This window comes from Lycorma delicatula, chromosome 7 (genome assembly GCF_047948215.1).
Source record: "Lycorma delicatula isolate Av1 chromosome 7, ASM4794821v1, whole genome shotgun sequence".
Classification (NCBI taxonomy): domain Eukaryota; kingdom Metazoa; phylum Arthropoda; class Insecta; order Hemiptera; family Fulgoridae; genus Lycorma; species Lycorma delicatula.
In genome coordinates, this window is record NC_134461.1 from 130032650 (window position 1) to 130053388 (window position 20739).

At 31.5% G+C, this 20739-nt stretch overlaps 1 protein-coding gene across 2 annotated transcripts in view; it reads right to left on the reverse strand.

Moving 5' to 3' along the window:
- Nucleotides 1–20739, reverse strand: part of LOC142328439 (charged multivesicular body protein 3-like) — a 102881-nt gene that overhangs the window by 47943 nt on the left and 34199 nt on the right. For both annotated transcript variants that reach the window (XM_075372199.1, XM_075372200.1), the window contains one exon: nucleotides 10870–10929. In XM_075372199.1, the coding sequence (XP_075228314.1) occupies nucleotides 10870–10926 (57 nt within the window). In that variant the 5' untranslated portion in view covers nucleotides 10927–10929. The remainder of the gene's footprint in view (nucleotides 1–10869; nucleotides 10930–20739) is intronic.

Consider the following 20739-nt stretch of genomic DNA (forward strand, 5'->3'; position numbering starts at 1 on the left):
TGTTCCATGCGACATTACAACCCCTGTAAGGCAGCCGCCAAGCCCATGCAATTGCGCGCACCGTCCAGCCCTCGGCGCGAGCCAGGCGGTCGTGACCACACGCCAACATCCGTGGCGACTCACCAGGAGAACCCGGACAATCTGCCTCCAGGCGCTCCGGAAGATGAAGCAGTAGTCGGGGCCAGGGCGGGCGAGACCCCATCACGAGCGAGCAAGCCGCAGATCTTGTGACCACAGACCGAATGCCCTCCCGAATGGCACCGAGAAAGGACCGGGCACTGACCAACGAGCCCCGGACACCCTCCACCACCCGCCGCCCGTCACAAGAGAGCCGCCCGGCAGGCAGCTCTCAAGGCGCCCCAGTCGGAGCGGCTATCCGACTTGCAGGAAGATGGCTTTGGTGACGGTGCTCCCAAAACCAGGAAACGACTCTAGTTAGGTCGACAGTCATCAGTCTCGAGATGGCCATCGGCAAGCCCCCCGAGAGGCTATCCGTGGAACGGCTCCGGGAATGCATCGATGTTAGATGTCTTTTTAGTTGAGGCCAGTATGGCTTCATGAAGGGGGATTCACTGAGGATTGCATCTTGAATGCACTTTCCGAAGTGGAAGGCGCCGACTGTGGATGTGTTTGGCAATTTTTTTTTTGGCATGTTGGGGTCATTTCTTTCTTTGTATTGGAGTTCTATCCTCTGTTGATTGGAGGACCGCAACGGTCCTGTGCCCTGCAGGCCGTAGTGCGAGACTATTTGTCTAACCGTGCGGCTCTGTTTGGAGATGCGCTGCTGTCTGTGAAAGGGTCCGGGTCGTACTGGCTTATCCGTACTATACGTAAAGTAATTTAGAATAGTCAGTTGTTTGTTCGCGTACAGTAACGACCCGGACAACAGTATCACGTCTATTAGTAGACACTCGGCCTGGCGGCAACGTTCTGCCGTCTTGCCTACTACTGAATTGGCGTTCGACTGTAGCAGTCTGAGAGTTTGCCTAACCATACCTAGATAGCATGTCACACTCTATGATGGAATGAATACCACGTCCTTCAGAGAATTTGCTTGGCACAGGCGGGGAATATTGCTAGAATTTCCAGTAGGACATCCTTAATTGTCACTTGTGACAAGAAATCCGTACCGGAACTCTCCTTCGGGAGTGCGGTTATATTTATTTTGCCGCTGGAGGGGCCGGGAGTCATTAACGCATTTTGGTGGGGCGTGGGGCTTCTCGGACCTCTTATTTGCTATAGTTTTTGTGTAACTTTACTAAATAGCTGAATAAGTGGGAAGCCACAATATACGCCTTTTGTTGTGGGTATGAAAAGATCGTTAAGGACCACTCGCACACTGTTTACTCTTGCATAATGCAAAGGCATTACAAGTAAATTTAAGAAATCTGTTTCATATTATACTCTTCCTTCAGTTATGAGAGCCTATTCCAAATGAAGAGGCGTTAACTTTTCCAATTCTACCAGAAACATGCAGTTTGGAAGAAAATGTTGGTGATGAAGACATAGTGACTTAGAAATTAACGAAAAAGAACAGGATCCAAATTCCCAAGATGAGAGCACTGAATCTCACAAATTACTGAACCAGAACCTTAATGATTTGTTTCGTCATGTTAATTTGTTTTAAATGTAATCTCAGAGTTCCTGACTTCAAAATTAGAAAGCTTTAACCTTTAATACAGTGGCACTCAAATATGTTTTCCTTTACTAAGCAGCAAGAATTTCGGCACCTGTTCTCCTTACACGATAAGTGTTCTCCAATGATTTAAATTCCTCACTGGATTTACTATAGCAGCGTCACAATCCTTCAGAATTCAGACTGCATATAGATCCCTCTGAAAATGTTTGAAAACCATCCTCCTTCACATTGGAAATAAGAAAACATCAATTCTCCTTTCCTCTTTAGCACAAATGAAGAAGACATATGACAGTATGAAATTTTTACTTGTGTTGATACAGATGAAAGTTATTCATGGGCGTATATGTAGAGACCTAAGGGTGATAGCAATTTTTTCTTAAGGCTGCATCTATCAGTTATACAAAGTACTTTGGTTTATTACACAAGCAGGACAATAGAAACAGAAAAACTATTACATTAAAACTAAAAAACCGGCCCAAGAGCTGGGCAGAAAAATATTATTTGTGAATTTTGTAAATCTAAAGAATGTCTACCTTCCACCATTACATATAAAACTTGCTTTGATGAAAAATTTTATAAAATAATAAAAAAATAAAGGTTTTACCACAATATATGGAAGGACACTTCCATTGTAGTTCTTCTTTTTTTTAATAATTAAATGAACGTTGTGTTACCTGCAACAAAAGAAAAAAACAGTACTATATGTGATGATGATAATAAATCCTTTTTTCAACTTACTATGTTTTGGTTATGCTAGCAATTAATACATTCGTAACGTAAATATTGTACTCATATTTTTATTATGAAATACGAGGTCTGATAGTACTCATTACCATTCTTCAGCTGTAGGTTAGCTTTTTATGCAGACACTTGGGAGAAAATCACTCAAATTCAAGGACATAATATTTCTAAACATTACCATAATCTTAAGCTGGACCTAGCAGGCATTCAGCCAAAACCTAGAGATCACTAGCAGGAAGAAAAGAATGAAGAATATAGGAAAAGAGTAGAAGTTAGAAAAGAATGATCTAAAGAGGACTGCAAACGATTCCACTCGAAAGAATGTATCTACATCTTTTCTACACAGTGCGTATCAATTTTACTAGTAATCCATTAGATTAGGGCTTCTTCATGTAGGATATAAGTAGATAATTACTGATACGAAATACCTGTAGAATTACTGCGCAGTGCAGGTGAAGAAGCGATTGATAGATTGTACAAACTGGTGTGTAATATTTATAAAAAAGGAAAGTTCCGTAAGACTTCAAAAAGACTTTGGTATCAAAGTTATGATACCAAAGAAAGCAGAGGCAGATAAATGTGAAGAATACAGAACAATTAGTTTAACTAGTCACGCATCAAAAATCTTAACTAGAATTCTATACAGAAGAATTGAGAGAAGAGTGGAGGAAGTGTTAGGAGAAAACCAATTTGGTTTCAGAAAAAGTATATGGACAAGAGAAGCAATTTTAGGCCTCAGATTAATAGTGGAAGGAAGATTAAAGTAAAACAAACCGACATACTTGGCGTTTATAGATCTAGAAAAGGCATTCGATAACGTAGACTGGAATAAAATGTTCGGCATTTTAAAAAAATTAGGGTTCAAATACAGAGATAGAAGAACAATTGCTAACATTTACAGGAACCAAACAACAACAGTAATAATTGAAGAACATAAGAAGCTGTAATAAGAAAGGGAGTCCGACAAGGATGTTTCTAATCCCCGTTACTTTTTAATCTTTACATGGAACTAGCAGTTAATGATGTAAAAGAACAATTTAGATTTGGAGTAACAGTACAAGGTGAAAAGATAAAGAAGCTACAATTTGCTGATGATATAGTAATTCTAGCCGAGAGTAAAAAGGATTTAGAAGAAACAATGAACGGCATAGATGAAGTCCTACGCAAGAACTATCACATGAAAATAAACAAGAACAAAACGAAAGTAATTAAATGTAGTAGAAATAACAAAGATGGACCCCTGAATGTGAAAATAGGAGGAGAAAGGATTATGAAGGTAGAAGAATTTTGTTATTTGGGAAGTAGAATTACTAAAGATGGATGAAGCAGGAGCGATATAAAATGCCGAATAGCACAAGCTAAACGAGCCTTCAGTAAGAAATATAATTTGTTTACATCAAGAATTAATTTAAATGTGAGGAAAAATTTTTGAAAGTCTATGTTTGGAGTGTCGCTTTATATGGAAGTGAAACTTGGACAATCGGAGTATCTGAGAAGAAAAGATTAGAAGCTTTTGAAATGCGGTGCTATAGGAGAATGTTAAAAATCAGATGGTTGGATAAAGTGACAAATGAAGACGTATTGCGGCAAATAGATGAAGAAACAAGCATTTGGAAAAATATAGCTAAAAGAAGAGACAGACTTTTATGGGCCACATACTAAGGCATCCTGGAATAGTCGCTTTAATATTGGAAGGACAGGTAGAAGGGGAAAATTGTGTAGGCAGGCCACGTTTGGAATATGTAAAACAAATTGTTAGGGATGCAAGATGTAGGGGGTATACTGAAATGAAACGACTAGCACTAGATAGGGAATCTTGGAGAGCTGCATCAAACCAGTCAAATGACTGAAGAAAAAAAAAATAAACAAAGCGAATCGGGCACGATTTTATACTTCCAAACAGATTACAAAAAGATAAGACTCGGAGCAAGCAAAGCAAGCAGAGGTATATGTAAGACTGTAATTTACATTAAAATAAAAAACATATTAGCATCAACATTAAATTACTAAAATTAAAAATTTTGTGTTAAAAGGAAAGATCCCGACTTATTATCTATTCCATTCATATTTTGTTGAGTTCAAGTGGCAAAATTTTGCAAAGGACCTGGATATAGCTATTCTTTGTACTTATCAATAAATTAATTACAACCAAATTTTTACCCCTGTTTCTTGGAATAACTGAGGTTTTTATATATATTTCATCTAGAAAAATATATATATATATATATATATAAATATGTATATTTATAAAACTTAAATGTAACTTATTTGCCTCTTGATTGGGTAGAATTAAATATAATATCAATACATATTTTACTTAATAATATTATCTTTATTAATCTCACGGGTTAACCAATCAACTATACATACCTATCAATTAAATTCACTATTTTTTACTTGTAATTATTTAATCTTCCTCTGGTGACAAATACACATTCATACAAAATTCTCTTACATAATAAAAAATTAAATTGTCTACCAATCCTAGATAACAATATTTTATCCCCACCTTTGTTGTAATAGATCCCCCTACATATATATATGATTCATCTTATCTTTAGATAATTATATCTATTTCTTTATATAACCTGATTGCTATTTCTTTATATAAAGGAAATACAAACTACTATATATATATATATATATATGGAGCTTTGCTGGTTGAAGCACAAACTTTCATGAATTGAATTAATGAACTGTGAGTCTTTATTACTGTGTGGGTTGATTTTGAACTAAATGATTTTATTCAGTCGAATGAATAATATTACAAAAATAATAAAATTAAATTTACATCATATAAAATAATATTAAATAAATTTAAGAAATTTTGTTTAACAATAATGGGCTTCCCGTAGAGATCGCCTGTGAGGTTGGAGTTGTAAGGTACCTCGTTGGAGGCTAGACTGATCATCACCATCAACTAATAATAAATGGGGTGCTCCTGTGGCGCTGTTTTGGGAGCACCTTCAATGTGCTCTCCACTGTCACGACATATTTAATTTCTAACTTGTTCAGTACAAACAAATAACATACCCTGTACTACATCAGAGCATATCATATTCCCTAAGCGCTCAGTAAAAATCTGAATAACACATCATTAACTATGTCATAGCATATTTTGTTTTCTAATTTTGCAGCAAAAATAAATAATACATCCTGAATATATTACTACTTAATCTATTTCTTGCCCAAATCCTACTTGCTCGACAAAAAATTAAATACAGCATGCAATACGATAGCTTACAAGATATGCTGCTAAATCAACAAGAAGCTTGATAATGCATCCGTAACTGTGTCAAAGTATATCGCATTTGCTGCCTCATCAATAAAAGTAGTTAGTACACCCTGTACTATGTGAGAGCAATATAACATTTTCTCTCGTTCAGTTAAATCATAAATAATATATAAATTATTTATATAACAGTTACCACTTACCGACAATCTTTAATAGTAATGTTCCAGCGCTTTCATATTATTAATCCATCCTCAGGAACAATGATGTGTTATACTTTATTTACGTCACATATCATTAATTATACTGAATTGAATTTTATAAAACTTTGAATATTTGTTTGATTAATATTATTCAAACATATATTAAACAATAATTTTAATTCTCAGGTCGGTAATACTGCTTCATACTAATAAACATAACAATTGAGACCTTCATACTGACATGATGCATAATGTTGACTTTATTTTACCTTTTAACGATCGATTGTTATAATTACATTTTTATAAAATTTAATTTAGTATAATTAATGACATGTAAAGTAAATAATTATAAAGCATAACACATCATTGTTCATGAGGATAGATTAATAATCTGAAAGCGCTGGAACATTACTATTAAAGATTGTCGGTAAGTGGTAACTGTTATATAAATAATTTATATATTAATACCAACGGGTCTTGCTTAATAAAATTCATATAAATAATATACTCTGTACTAAACCTAAGTGAGCTTATTACATTTCTAACTTTTTTTGTAAAAATATAAATAATATACTCTGCAATATGTCAGAGAATAAATAGGATGTACTAGCTGCTTGAACTGCAAGATTTGAAAGAATAAATCCTGTAATTTGCCAGAGCATACCGTACTTCCTACTTCTTCAAAAAAGTTAAAAGAAAAATTAAATACTATTTAATTTTTCTTTTCACTGTGTCAAAATATAAACCAAAAAATGGTTACCAAAAAATGTTAGTAATAAACTTCGTACGATATCTAACCGCAAGACATTTGTAACTCGTTTAATAAAACCCTACATAATAACCCTGCACTGTGAAAAACTAACTGATTTTCCAACGACAAAGAAAACAGAACTCAAACTCAAAGTAAGTAACTTTCAGAACCACTCAGGCTAAAATCAGAATTCAATTACTAAGCGAATTTGCAAGCAAATTGGTCTTCAAATTTCTTATGAAAAAAAAAACTAATTGATTTTCCAAAGAAAAAGAAAAAAGAACTAAATTCCTTAAAATTTCTGACATCAACAAAGTAAGTAGAGTACAAAATGTAAATATTTCGGAGAAATCATAACATCAAATATAATTGAAAAATGTGTGGGATGAGGAATACAGTACAAAAAAATAGAAACTGCCTATCATCTCATAAAGAAAGTTAATCATAAAAATTCCCTGTTATATAACTCCAAATTGAGGCACTAAAAAACTGCAGTTCTACCACAAGCACTGTATGGGGCAGAATGTATGCATTTTTTTTTAGAACAAAAAATAGCAAAAGTAGAAATAAAAATCTTAAGAAAACTCAGGGACAAAAATACGTAAATGAAATTTATAAATTGAAAAGTAATATAGAAATTTACAAATGTACAGTAAAATTTAAGGTTCTTAATCTGAGAAAGAAGATTTTAGTTTTATGGTCATTTATACAGAATGAAAACCAAAGATTAGACAAAAATGTATGTAAAAGTATGAAGTAATAAAATCATTTATAACTGAAATTATGGCAACTTTACCTGGCAACTTTCCATTGGTCTTTTTTTTTCATTTAAGTACCATTCTTCTTACGATAAAGAAATTAATTGTAAATTTTCAGAATAATTCTGATAAAATACTATGCGATGTAAATTTTAAACTAAATTCATATAAAAGTTATGAATGCAATCGTTTCCTAAAGTATATTTTATTTCAGCAGCCATAAAAATAAACAGATTCAAATGTTCAAGTATTTGTAATTTTCAAGTATAATCAAATTGAAGTATTTTTCAATATATTTTTGTGCCAGAAAATATTTTTGTATAATTATTAATATTTTCATTTACATTTATATGAAAATTCAATTTTAGTTCCTATAAAATAGTATAGTAGAGAAAAACAACTGCATTCTGTGCTTCATTAGAACAGCTTTTAAAAAGTAGGCTAAACATGCCTAGACAAATTTTTTCTTGTCAATTTAAAATACTCAAATTTGCTATTCAGTACCCCCTATATATGTATTGTTACAAAACTTAAAATCAAAACAATTCTCATAGGGTCATTTAAAAGAATAAAGTATTTTGTTTTTTAGTTCTCAAAGCTCATTGCAGTTCCTACATAAAATTTAATTTTATAAAAATAACGCCGCCATATTGGTTAATCAAGCTAATGTAAAATGCATTATTTTTTACTAAATAAAATGTATGTCTGAAAATTATTATTAAATAAAATTAAATGTTAGAATAGACCTTAATAAAATATAAAAATCATCCTACATATCAATAACTCTTACAAAATATAACAGTTTAAGAATCCTGATAATAAGCTTTCTAAAATTATCCGATTACATTTTCAACTCGTTTAACTAAAATTTAATAACTCCTCTTTAATTAAGTATTATTAGCTTAAAAAAAAAATTACCAAATCTATGTTTCATATATATATATATACTTACTTTATTACTTACTTTAAATAACGTCCTAAATTGTGTTCACAGTTATTTTTCTAGAATATTCTATAAAAAAAAGTTCATCATTATAAACCCACGTACATACACCAAAACGTTAACGACGAAAGTGAAATTGAGATCGGTAGATGGCATCATAAATACTTTAAAAGAAATTATTCATAATTTTACATATAAGAAATTAAATAATAATAAAAAAAATTATATAGCTTGAAACACACACTTTTTGCCACTGTTTGTTCAAAAAATATTTATGATAATTAATAAATAAACAGAATAAAATTGTTTCTAAATCTTATTAAGAGATTGAAAAATGTATATATATTTTTAATTATGATGCGTTTACAACAAATTATTCCTCGAATTAAGATTATTTTAAGTCAGCTAAAAATGTTTAATATCAAACAAAAACAAGATCGATAAGTAATAATGTATTAGTTGTCAGCTAATTAAAAATATCGTAGAATTCAGCTTGGGAATAATTATAACAATTATTTACTAGCACAGTAAAAGTAAGAACGTGTAAAAATTTTGATTTATTAATCATGAGGTTTAATAAATTTTTGAATTTCACTCGATTAAATTGCCGTTCAATAAGTCTTAATAAAAACAACTTGGTTTTGTTTTTCTAGGTTAAAAAATTTAATCACTATCTTCCGTACAACTTAATCTTGAATTCTTAATAATATTTAAAAATGCATTCACAAAATATACAAATTTTTATAGTTAATTTTTCTTAAAGAGAGAGAGAGAGAGAGAGAGAGAGAGAGAGAGAGAGAGAGAGAGTATGTGTGTGTATGTGTGTGTGTGTTAAACTTTTAAAACTGTGTAATAAAAAGTCCTATTCTATACCGTAGCAGAATTGAAACTGTAAAACAATTAAAAGTTAAACCTTCAACACGCAGCAAATCGTCTTGCCTTCCCTCTCCATGTCTAACCGCAGCATGCACGTATATCTTATATAACGTACTTTTTGCCCTTGAAAATTAACTAGAGCGCATTTTTTTGTTTCAGTCTGTTATGACTTACTTAATTCAACTACTTTTTAAAATGTGAAAACCGAAATTTTTTGCGATCACAATACTTTCTTTACTTCGTATAAGAAAGTAAAAATTCTCAGTATAAATATGACTAAAACAACAATACAAAATATTAGATACCGATATAATCAGTTTTGAAACTGTACAATTTTTTTTTATATTTCAAATTAGTTAGATAACCTTACTTGTCAATTTATCTTATCCACGAAACTGTACGACTCTGTGCATTTGTCATTCTTTAATATCAGACCAACTTTTAAAGCACAACTTGAAGTACAAGATTACAGTTCATCGTTAGCTTAAACGAATACCTTTATAAAATTAACAAAAAATTGTGAATATTTCTCTCAACTCAATGACAGAAATTTTTATCACAAATTCATTATGAAAATTTACCGATCAATTTTTTTTTTGCAATGCGTTCCAGTACATCGATCGGTCTAAAAATCTATTTTCTCCAATTACTAATAGGAAAGTAGTTAAAAAGAAAATGTTAACAAAAAAAAGGATTTTTATAATTACATGTTTAATGAATATGTTCAAAAGATCTTTCCCCCTTATGCAATCACGATGGCATTTACTACAAAATTACACATTTTTTCCCTAAAACATTTGTCCGATTTATGAAATCAAATAAATGAGTTTTCAATCGACTGTGAGTGGTAATTCAGGATGTTTGGATCTGAAGAAAATTCAAATTCGTCTCTGAAGATTACCTGACCAAAAATCATACGAATGCGGTTACCGTTCCAAGTTGTTTCTCGACATCCTAAACATTCAAAAAATTTTTGATCGATGTCGTCTGTAATTTTTAAGATCGTAGCGAGTAATATTTGAAAGACACACGACTATTTCTCATGAATTGTCATCGAAATGAATTGTCAAAAATATAAACCGAAATAAAAAATATGAAATTTGCGTGTACTTTTAAAAGAAAAAAAAATTATGGATAAAATACGAAACGTTTGAATAATTTAAATAAATTCTTGCACAACTGAAAGGACCTGTCACGTTACCCCAAGTGCCAGAAAATAATTAATTATAATGTATATTCATTATTTAACTATAATATTTTGATTTTTACGTGTCAATTTTAGGATGTACCGTTCTTATTTTACGAGTTTATTTCCTTCTATTTAAATTTTACACGTAAATAATGTTATTTATTTGTGTAAGCATCGTGACAATTCAGTTGTACACTAACGTCTACATTTACGACAAAGAAAGTCACTGGCAGATCTCTGTTCTTCCTTCTATCAGAAAAAACTAATCGTACAACATTCGTAAGGGTTTAAGCGAGTGCACGACAGGTTTCAGCGTTTGTCAACCGATGCTTTTTCGGCACCCTACAGAAGAACATGATGGCAGACGGGATTACAGACATTGCTGGCCGTTACCGTTTACTCTTTGTCGAATTAATCTGAAAAACATTTTCAACAGTTAGAAGGCAATTTTTAAACAGTCTAGTCTAGTGTGTTGTATTTTGTTAGTATTATCATAATAAACATAAAATCAATGCAAAATATAAATTAAAAACTTACTTGCAACGCGATCGAGTGAGGTACGTGCTGTGCTATTTCATTCTCTGCTCTGAGCATACTCTACGACAGAAAAAGAAAATTATAACAGATCTAATAGTAACATGTTTTTTTTTTTTATTTGTTCGTACAAGAGTTATGTATATAAGATATATGTACTGTAGAGTAAAACTCTTTTTATAATTACACTGCCGCTTGTGCTAAACAAAAAAGAAATTTAAGTTAAAAGTGACAGTAGTCAAAACAAAAAACAGACGCTATTATATGTAATGATTTCAACAGTGGCCACTTGTACGTGACCACTGTTCATACTTGTTTGATACTAGCAGACCCGGCAATGCTTATGTGTGTATATATATATATATATATATATATATATATATATATATATATATATATATATATATATAGAGAGAGAGAGAGAGAGAGAGAGAGAGAGAGAGAGATATTGGTAGAGAGAGAGTTTAAATGAACGCAATTGAAAATTTGATAAAAAAATTTAAAAAATGAACTTTATTTGTTAATAATTATTAGTCTCTGATTGTAAAAACATATTACGATAAATAATAACAATAAAAAAAATATGGGAAAAAATCAGAAGTTATTTGGGAAATAAAATTTTACGTATTAATTTAAAATGTGTATAAGTAATTTAATAGGCGTACAAGAAAGTCATGTGTTCACATTAGATTTTTTATGAGGGTTTCTCGTAATCTATTTATTTACCTACAATTTTTTTTTTTTTAATTTTTAGTTTCGTTTTGATCCCACCGAAGCTTATCTGTTTTTGTTGACCTATACCGGCTTAGGTCGGAATAAATAAATATATTCGATTTTTCAACGATATATTGGTACGTGTTGACATTTCCCGGAGAACGTCCACAATTTGCCAGATATCGGTCTTTAAAATAACTGGATTTACTAGGATTTGAACGCTGTAACTCTCGACTTCCAAATCAGCTGATTTGGGAAGACGCGTTAACCACTAGACCGATCCGGTGGGTTTAATTATCATCCTAAATAACGATACTATTTTTACACCAAACAATATAACTATACGGACATTTAAAAATTAAACTAGGAAATGCGAAATAATGTACCTACATTTTGAAGTAAATTATAAAGTTTCAAACTAATCTACAAAGATATAACATTGCTATTGTAATTATGTAATGTTAATGACGTAAAATAATTAAATATAAAATGAAATCTATTAATTTTCATTACGCGTTTTAATTTGACGATGAAAAAATATAATTGACAACATTTTGTCGTCGATGTCTATCTTTTTACTTGTTGGAGGGTTTTAAATAACATGTAAATCAATACCGGATAAAAAAACACAAATAAAAATGATTTGTTATTAAAATTTTAAATAATTTTTTTTCAATAGACTTTTCTGTTCCACACATATGTTAAAATTGTACAATTTGAACATTCCTCAAATAGCACATTTTAATAGTTTAATATTAAACCGGTGGGTAATATTTAGGAAAAAGGGTAAGTTATGTCAGACTTCAAAAAGAGTGTTGTAGTCACGATATCAGAGAAAGGAGGAGCAGATAAATGTGAAGAACACAGAACAATTAGCTTAACTAGCCGCGCGTCAAAAATCTTAACTAGAATTCTGTACAGAAGAATTCAGAAGAAAATGGAAGAAGTGTTAGGAGAAGATCAATTTGGTTTCAGGAAAAGTATAGGGACAAGGGAAGCGATTTTAGGCCTCAGATTAATAGTAGAAGGAAGATTAAAGAAAAAGAAACCGACATACTTGGAAAATATAGTTAAAAGAAGAGATAGACTTATAGGCCACATTAAGGCTTGCTGGAATAGTCGTTTTAAAATTGGAGGGAAAGGTAGATGGGAAAAATTATGCAGGCAGGCGACGTTTGGAATATGTAAAAGAAATCGTTACGACTGGCAATAAATAGAGAATCTTGGAGAGCTGCATCGAACCAGTCAAATGACTAAAGACAAAAAAAATATATTAAAAGTATTAAAATCGGTTTCATATATTAAATTGATGGATATTAGAGGGAATACAGAAGTGCGGATCCATATAAAATTTAAATTATACCACTTCTCCGGTCACATGTCGGAGTAATAGTGCGTCTCAGCCATTTATTCGGAGGTCCCGGGTTTGAATAGTTAGCCAGATAGTCTACAAAATTTCCGTTTTATATTCCCACGCAGAAGTTTCTTATATGGTGAATTAATCATAAAAAATCTGATGCGGACACTACATGACTTCCTTGTTCGCCTATTAAATTACATATACACAGTTTTTTAAATGAAAAGTACGTAAAATTTTATTTCATTTATAACTTTTGAAAGGTTTTCATTTTTTATTTTATTTTATTGTTATTACTGAATTATTATTTATCGTAATTTTTTTTTACAATCAGATGTTAATAATTATTAACAAATCAATTTTAAAAAAATGATAAAAAAAAGGAGACGAAGTCGGATTCGTACCGAATTTAATTATTTCATTAATTAAAATTTAATTTTTCTATAACTCTGGAACCGATGAAAATAAGTACCACTTATCATATATCATTGAAAAGCTATCGATGAGGGCTTTTTACTGCAGTTATGAAAAAGTCCAAAATCAAAATTTTATTGATCTTGCGTTTTTTTGAACGCTTTTGGACCAGTCGGTTGCAATCAAAAGAGGAGGTCGACAACTAGACGTTACAACAGTCTTAAATCCAAAACTTCAACATCCTACAGCTAATCGTTTTTGAGTTATTCGAGATTCATACGTACGTACAGACGTCACGCCGAAACTAGTCAAAATGAATATTTCCGTTGAAATATGAAAACCGAATTTTTTTCTGATCGTTATACTTCCTTTACTTCGTACAAGGAGTAAAAATTAAAAGGACACCTATGTGTCACGATAAAAAATGATTCTGATCAAACTTCTTTAATTTTGCAACCGACAGGTCTAAAAAGGCGAATAAATAAAAAATTAAAGCTTGAATAATCTACTTCTTGGCCGTATACTTCAGATTTCAAAAATCATCAAATTAAAAAAAAGATCGGCGAGAAAAAACATTTAAAAAAATTTTTAAGTATTTCTCCGTGTTTGATCGAGCCCATAGGGGAAATAAAGTTTTTCAGCGACTGCAATAACCCACCGGGTTGGTCTAGAGGTGAACGCGTCTTCCCAAATCAGCTGATTTGGAAATCGAGAGTTCTAGCGTTCAAATCCTACTAAAGTAAGTTATTTTTACACGGATTTGGATACCGGATCGTAGATACCGGTGTTCTTTGGTGGTCGGGTTTCAATTAACACATCTCAGGAACGGTCGAACTGAGAGACTGTAAAGACTAAATACACTTCATGTACACACTCATACATATCATCCTCATTCATCCTCTGAAGTATTATCTGAAAAGTAGTTACCGGAGGCTAAACAGGAAAAAGAAAGAAGTGAACTGCAATAAAATAGTTTAAATCTTAAAATTTTACATTTAATTTTTTTTTCCGATTTTGCTAAACGGAAATGTTCCATTTTAAAGGTAAAAGGCCACTTTTGTTTTAAACTCTAGTAACACGGGAACGCCCAGCAAAGCGGTTCCTGACCGTCTTGTTATATTTTTTTATGTGCGATAACACTTGCACCATAATTTTTCATCCTAGTAATATATTTATATAGCTTCGTTTCCTTCCCGTAAAGATTTTATTACAATCTATTTTTTTTTATTTTAATGGATTTATTTTTAATAATTATTTTTTTTATACCGGGTAAGAAAAATTGTTTTAGCATGTTAAGATATATGAAAACCTGAAAGCGATTCGAACTTAGAATCTTCTAGATTAAAAGTAGTGTTTGTACTCTACAAACAAAGGTAAATTTTTTAATATTTAAAAAAATGATTAAGTATTCCATTCTCTTCTCGACATTTTTTATTCAATTTTTCCAGTTAAATATCAAAGGAACAATCAAATATCTCCATTTAAATTACAAAGTTTTCAATATAGATTTTATTTTATCCTCAGAAAAAAAAATCAGGCTGAAATAATTCATAAATTATTACTCAAAAACGCAGTACTTCAAGATTCATATTTATGTATTTTTTTTATTTTAAATTTTAGAACACATTCCGTTTTTTTTTTGTTTTTTTGTAAAACTCTTTGTATATAACAAATAACCAAATTTATTCTACAGAAATCATAATTAAAAAAAAAAATTAAATCTAAACTACTGGAGAGTAATAAAATGTAAAAACATATGATAGTTTTTAATGTAGATTACTAATAAAGTAGATAACCAGAAAATAACGTAAATAATATTGTCAATCGTTTTTATAGATTTATTAAAAGTGAATTTTAATGTAGCCCTGTGATCAGCTTTGAACAAAGTGTATTATTAAGAATGGAGAAGAATTTACAGGATATGTTGTTCTACACGCGTTAATAAAGAAAAAAATTCATATCTCGTACAAATACTTATTTTTGCAATTATAGTTTCCGAAATCTTTTCCGCCTCAAAATTCATACTATTTTCGAAATTAACTAAATCAAATCGTAGTTTTATTTAGTTTTGATCTGAAAAAGAATCGATGTGTTCACGACATGACTTCCTTGTACGCCAATTAAATCTATATACATAAAAATGAATGTTTGTCTGTCTGTATGTCTCTTATGCCTTCCTATCCCGTTCATCGGATAGCGATGAAACTTTGGAGAAAGATTGGACGCACGCTCGCTAAGGTTTCTGAATTTGTTTGGACCTCCTAGGTGGTGCTGGTGTCGAGATATTTTGAAAAATTGTATTTACGGTCCGATTTGCCTCGTATTCAGAATACGTGTTACTTGCACGGAAAGAATTATCTCTGCAAAAAACGGAACCGTTAGCTGGCGCTGGGGTTGAGATATTAGAAAAATTATATTTACGGACCGATTTGGTTCGTATTCAGAATATGAATATTAGTTACGTGAAAAGAAATATTTTTGTAAAAATTATACCCGCTAGCTGGGGCTGGTGTCGAGATATTTACGAAACAAACAAAGAAATATACAAATAGACTTTTTTATTCTATATATATATATATATATATAATATAAAAGACAGTTCGTATGTGTGTCCGCTAAAGACCAAAAAACTAATGGACCGATTTACGCGCGGACAAAAGGGAAAAGGGGGAAAGAGAAAAGGGGAAAACAGGAAAGGGAAAAAAGGAAAATGGGAGAGGGGAAGGGTGAAAGGGAGAAGTTGGAAAGGGAAAAGGGGAAGGAGAATAAGTGAAAGGTAAAATTTGTCAAGTTTAGTTTTTTAATTTTTTTATCTATTTACAATTGTGTTCATTTAAACTCACTCTCTCTCTCTCTCTCTCTCTCTCTCTATATATATATATATATATATATATATATATATATACTCAAATCTAACATAGCGAAGCTTTTCCGGGTCTGCTAGTATATAAATAAAATTTAATATCATTTAGCAGAAATGAATGCAGACATTCTAAAATTATATTAAGTTTTCAAAAAAAAAAGTTCTACTACTACTTCTATTGAATTTTATATTAATTTAAATAATTTTTCTAAAGAACAAACTAAATACATAAATTTATATTTTTATTGCATACAAACTATAAATATATCGATATAATTTTTCTCGTAAATTAAATAAATCATAAATTACCCTTTTAAAATCTAAATGCTTTTCGATTTGCAGTTTCCAACTTTTACTTTATAACCACCTACGACGATATTATAAAATTAATATTTACAGAGGTCGAGAAAAGTTTTAAATAAATCGGTAATAAAAATTTAAACATTTATATTTCTCTAAAGTAAACCGTTTTAAACGGTTCATACAAAATAGAAAACAATCATTTTACCAGTTCATGGACATTTACTTTGTAAATCGCTGAATATTTTCAAATAAATTTACTTTTGTTAGTTATTTTAATTAAAGGATCCTTTATACTAGTATTATTGCAATAAAATTTTGTTCAAACAAAATAAAATGAATTATTTATTTTTTTTACATTACATTTATATTACATTTTATAGATTTTTTTATATTACAGCGTAGACAACAGATGCGTAGCTTATTAGCCCGTACGGGTCACCGCTCGATACAGTCGCATCATTCATTTATCCGTCTGGTTACAGGAGCGTTTCATTAAAGCCCTGTAAGTAAGTCTATTAGTTATTATTACCAGAATTGTAGGTAGTACTGGTAGACAGAAAGTTCTGGGTTCGAATTCCGGTCAGAATTGGCTTTTATATACGCTTTATTAAAATTAAAAATAAACGTAAGTGACGAACCGGATGTCGGTCTATTGCCGATACAAATAAATAAATATAAAAATGTATTAGGTACTAATATGTGTAAGGAATAGCATTAATAAAGATAATGTGGAGCGACTTATCAACCGTTGGTAGTCGTGATGCTGTCGAGGTAACACCGCCCTTCCTCTCCGACAAACTAAACGCTAAACGTTAAACGCTTCACTAAATACATGCTGCAACATAACTCATATTTTGATAAATAATTAAATCTATAACATACATTATATTAAATTAAGTTAAAAATTACAACGGCGACTGAGTTCGAACCCGGGACCTTCCGGAAGATTCCATTTAGGAAATCAGTCGGCAAACGGTTTAGTTGATGTTTGTTGAAGAATTAAATAACATTATATTTTCTGTTCTTATAAACATAAAAGGATTACATAAAGTAGGTCGCTTATAGCGTCTAACGCAACATTGTATTTATGTGGACGTCTCTTACTTTTATTATTAGAACCTTAAATATAATCGAGTTAATTACAAGTTTTACATATTCATTTTTTTACCCTTTAATGCTGTATTTCATTTTATAAATAAGTTTATAACGTTTTATCATATTAAAAATTGATCGATCAGTCGATATAGTTGTTAGCATGTTAGCTGCTAAATCTACCGGTCTCGTGTTTGATTCCTGGCAAAAATTTCACTTTTTTTTAATAACTCATTAATTTTATCGACCATATTCTTCGTTCGTTAAAATACACGTGTAGGGTATTACGAGGTCAAATTGTAAATAAATCTGGACAAATTTTATCTGTTATGTAATATTAGAATCTTTTTTTTTTTTTTTAAATTACTTTACAAAACAGATAAACTTTATCGTAATATTTAAAAAAAAAAAATTATAAATATTAAGGGAGATTAATTATTATTTTAAATAAAATGTAATAAATATAAAATAATCGACAAATCTTGATTTAATTTAATTATATCGAACGTCTATATAAGAAATGTCTTTATAAGAAAACGTCTATATTAACGTGTTACTCGCACAGCAATACTCATACGTACGCACACACACATGTACACATGTTTACGGTTGTATTTGAATTGTACAACGCCTGTTCAGTACTGTCTGACGGTAGCCAATCAGAGCGAAGAAAGCCACCTGCGTTTGTTAAACCCCCGTCCCTCCCACCCACCGTCGTCGTATTAGTTAGACTGACAGAAGTTTTTACTTATGCCTCATGCCAAAAAAATTAAATAAAAAAAGATTTACCTCTAAAATTCCTCTTAGCTAAAGTCCTCTGTCACCGTGTATATATATATATATATATATATATATATATATATATATATATATAGAGAGAGAGAGAGAGAGAGAGAGAGAGAGAGAGAGATTTACAAATATAAAACATATATTACAAAAATATAGTATATATCCCCAACAACAAATGTTTTCCAGCGATTCATCTCAACGCTACCACTAAAAATTTTAATAAATAATAATTACCTCTAATTTTTTTTTCTCTATTTTCTTTTTATATGATAGATTTTAATCATTATGTAATTATTTCAACGAATATTACGCTACTGGCCTTTTTCATCTATAATACTAACCGGTCACTACACCGAATACTTCCCGTCTAGCCCTACTGCGTTCATTATCCTTCTTGTGACAAATAACAATCAAAGTATCTTCAATTTTTAAAAACGTCACTGTATTGTCTCTGCAGAGCAACAGTTTGGTCAGTACAGGATTCGAAACTTTTAATAATTTGAAGTATAGGGGTTTCAAAAAAGTCGGTTTCCGTCTTAAAAATAGTAGTTATAGTCGGTTACCTGTCCTCCGTACGGGTAAAAAAATATTTCCTAATATTTGAGATATTTCCATGCGAGAAACTTGCAAACTTATGGACGGAAGGGCAAGAAACGAAAAGGACCTAATCCGGTTGTTACCGTAAGTTAGTTAATCCGCCACAATTTTGAAACGGTGAAACAATTCGTGATGGCATTAATCATATGGTCCTTCCAGGTTACGTAACATTTCAGAAAAGTCGGTTCAGAAGTTTTTTGCGTGAAAAACAGATTCTCAGAAACTACTACATTTTTATATACGGTATAATAGATTTTAAGTTAACTTTGTTTTGTTCTTTTAGAACGATCACTTTACACTTTTTTAAATTTTTAAACTTTTTAGAACTGCATTAATTTACAAAGAGAGCGATTCAATAAGGGGGGTGGGGGTGGAAGACGGGTTGGGAACCGATTCTAGATCTTGAAATAAAGAAAGTACTTCATATACCAACATATGTCCGAAAACGCTTGTTTGTCGAGTTACGGTTAGCGTGGGTTTCGTTCGGATTTCAGTTCCCCGGTGAGATGAGGTCATGTTGAAATTTTTAGGGGGTCATAGGAGGAGTAAACTTTATGGGTTCTTATGATTTTGACCTGAAAAATCTAATAAATAGGTCTCAAATTTGTATCTTCCATAGGTTTTATGAAAACCACAGTAAAACGGAAAAATTTCGTGACAAAAAAACTCGTTTTTTTAGGTTTGAAGTACAATAACTTAGTTAAATGACTGATAAATGCGTAAATTTTATTGATGTACCGTGTAGAGAACTTAATTTTGAGAAAATTGATGAAACGAAGTCTATGAAAAACAAAAAACAAAAATATCAACTTTTATTATTAAAAACAAAACAGAACAAAGTGAATGAATTTATGAAAATTAAAAACAACTTTTTAGTGTAATAAATTTAGACCGCAAACATCAAATTGATTTGTAGAATTTAATAATCTTCGTGAGAGTAGTACACTTCGCAGCACTCATGTTTCATCTGACGGACCGTTACAAGTTGATGAAAAAAAAAATTCTTCAAGTAGTACGGTTTAGTTCTAAAACGAGCACGCGAATAATTTTTACGCCACACGACATTCTACAAAGTACAGTACGGAGGACATTACACGCTCAAGACTGAATCCTTGTCGCGTCCAGAAAATACAACACCTCCAGCTTGGGTGACCGTGCCGGACGAGTCTTTTCAGCGGGTTAACATAATTACGTTTAAATCTCGTTTGTACTATTTTCGGACGAAGATACGTGTATCCGTAACGGCGTAAACAACACGTGAAATTCACGTCGGTGGTGTGAAGAAACCCACATGCTGTAGTCAGATCTAATTTTCGGTGATCGTTTGATGCGGCACGATCGACCAAAAATAATTAGGCCCTTTCTTACTAGAACGTGTCACGGGAAGAGATTATCTGAAATTGTTAAACGATGTATTTTTTTGCTTAAAAATTTGTCATCGGCGAAACAAATCTAAATGTACTATCGACTTGATGGAGTACCAACCAACCCGTTTCTCGAATAAAGTAAGACGGTTTTTAGATGAAAAATTTACCGGTAAATGGACTGGACGTAGAGGGTTGGTAAATTGTCCGACTAGATCGGTGAACCTTAAACCCCTTAGATTATTGTTTACGGGAACGGATGAAATGAGCGGTGTACGAGAAAAACGTAGACGAACGTGATGAACTGATCGCTTGCATTCTCAGTGCTGCTGCCCTCATCAAGGAACGTCAAGGAAACGAGTTGAAAAGTGCATCGATGT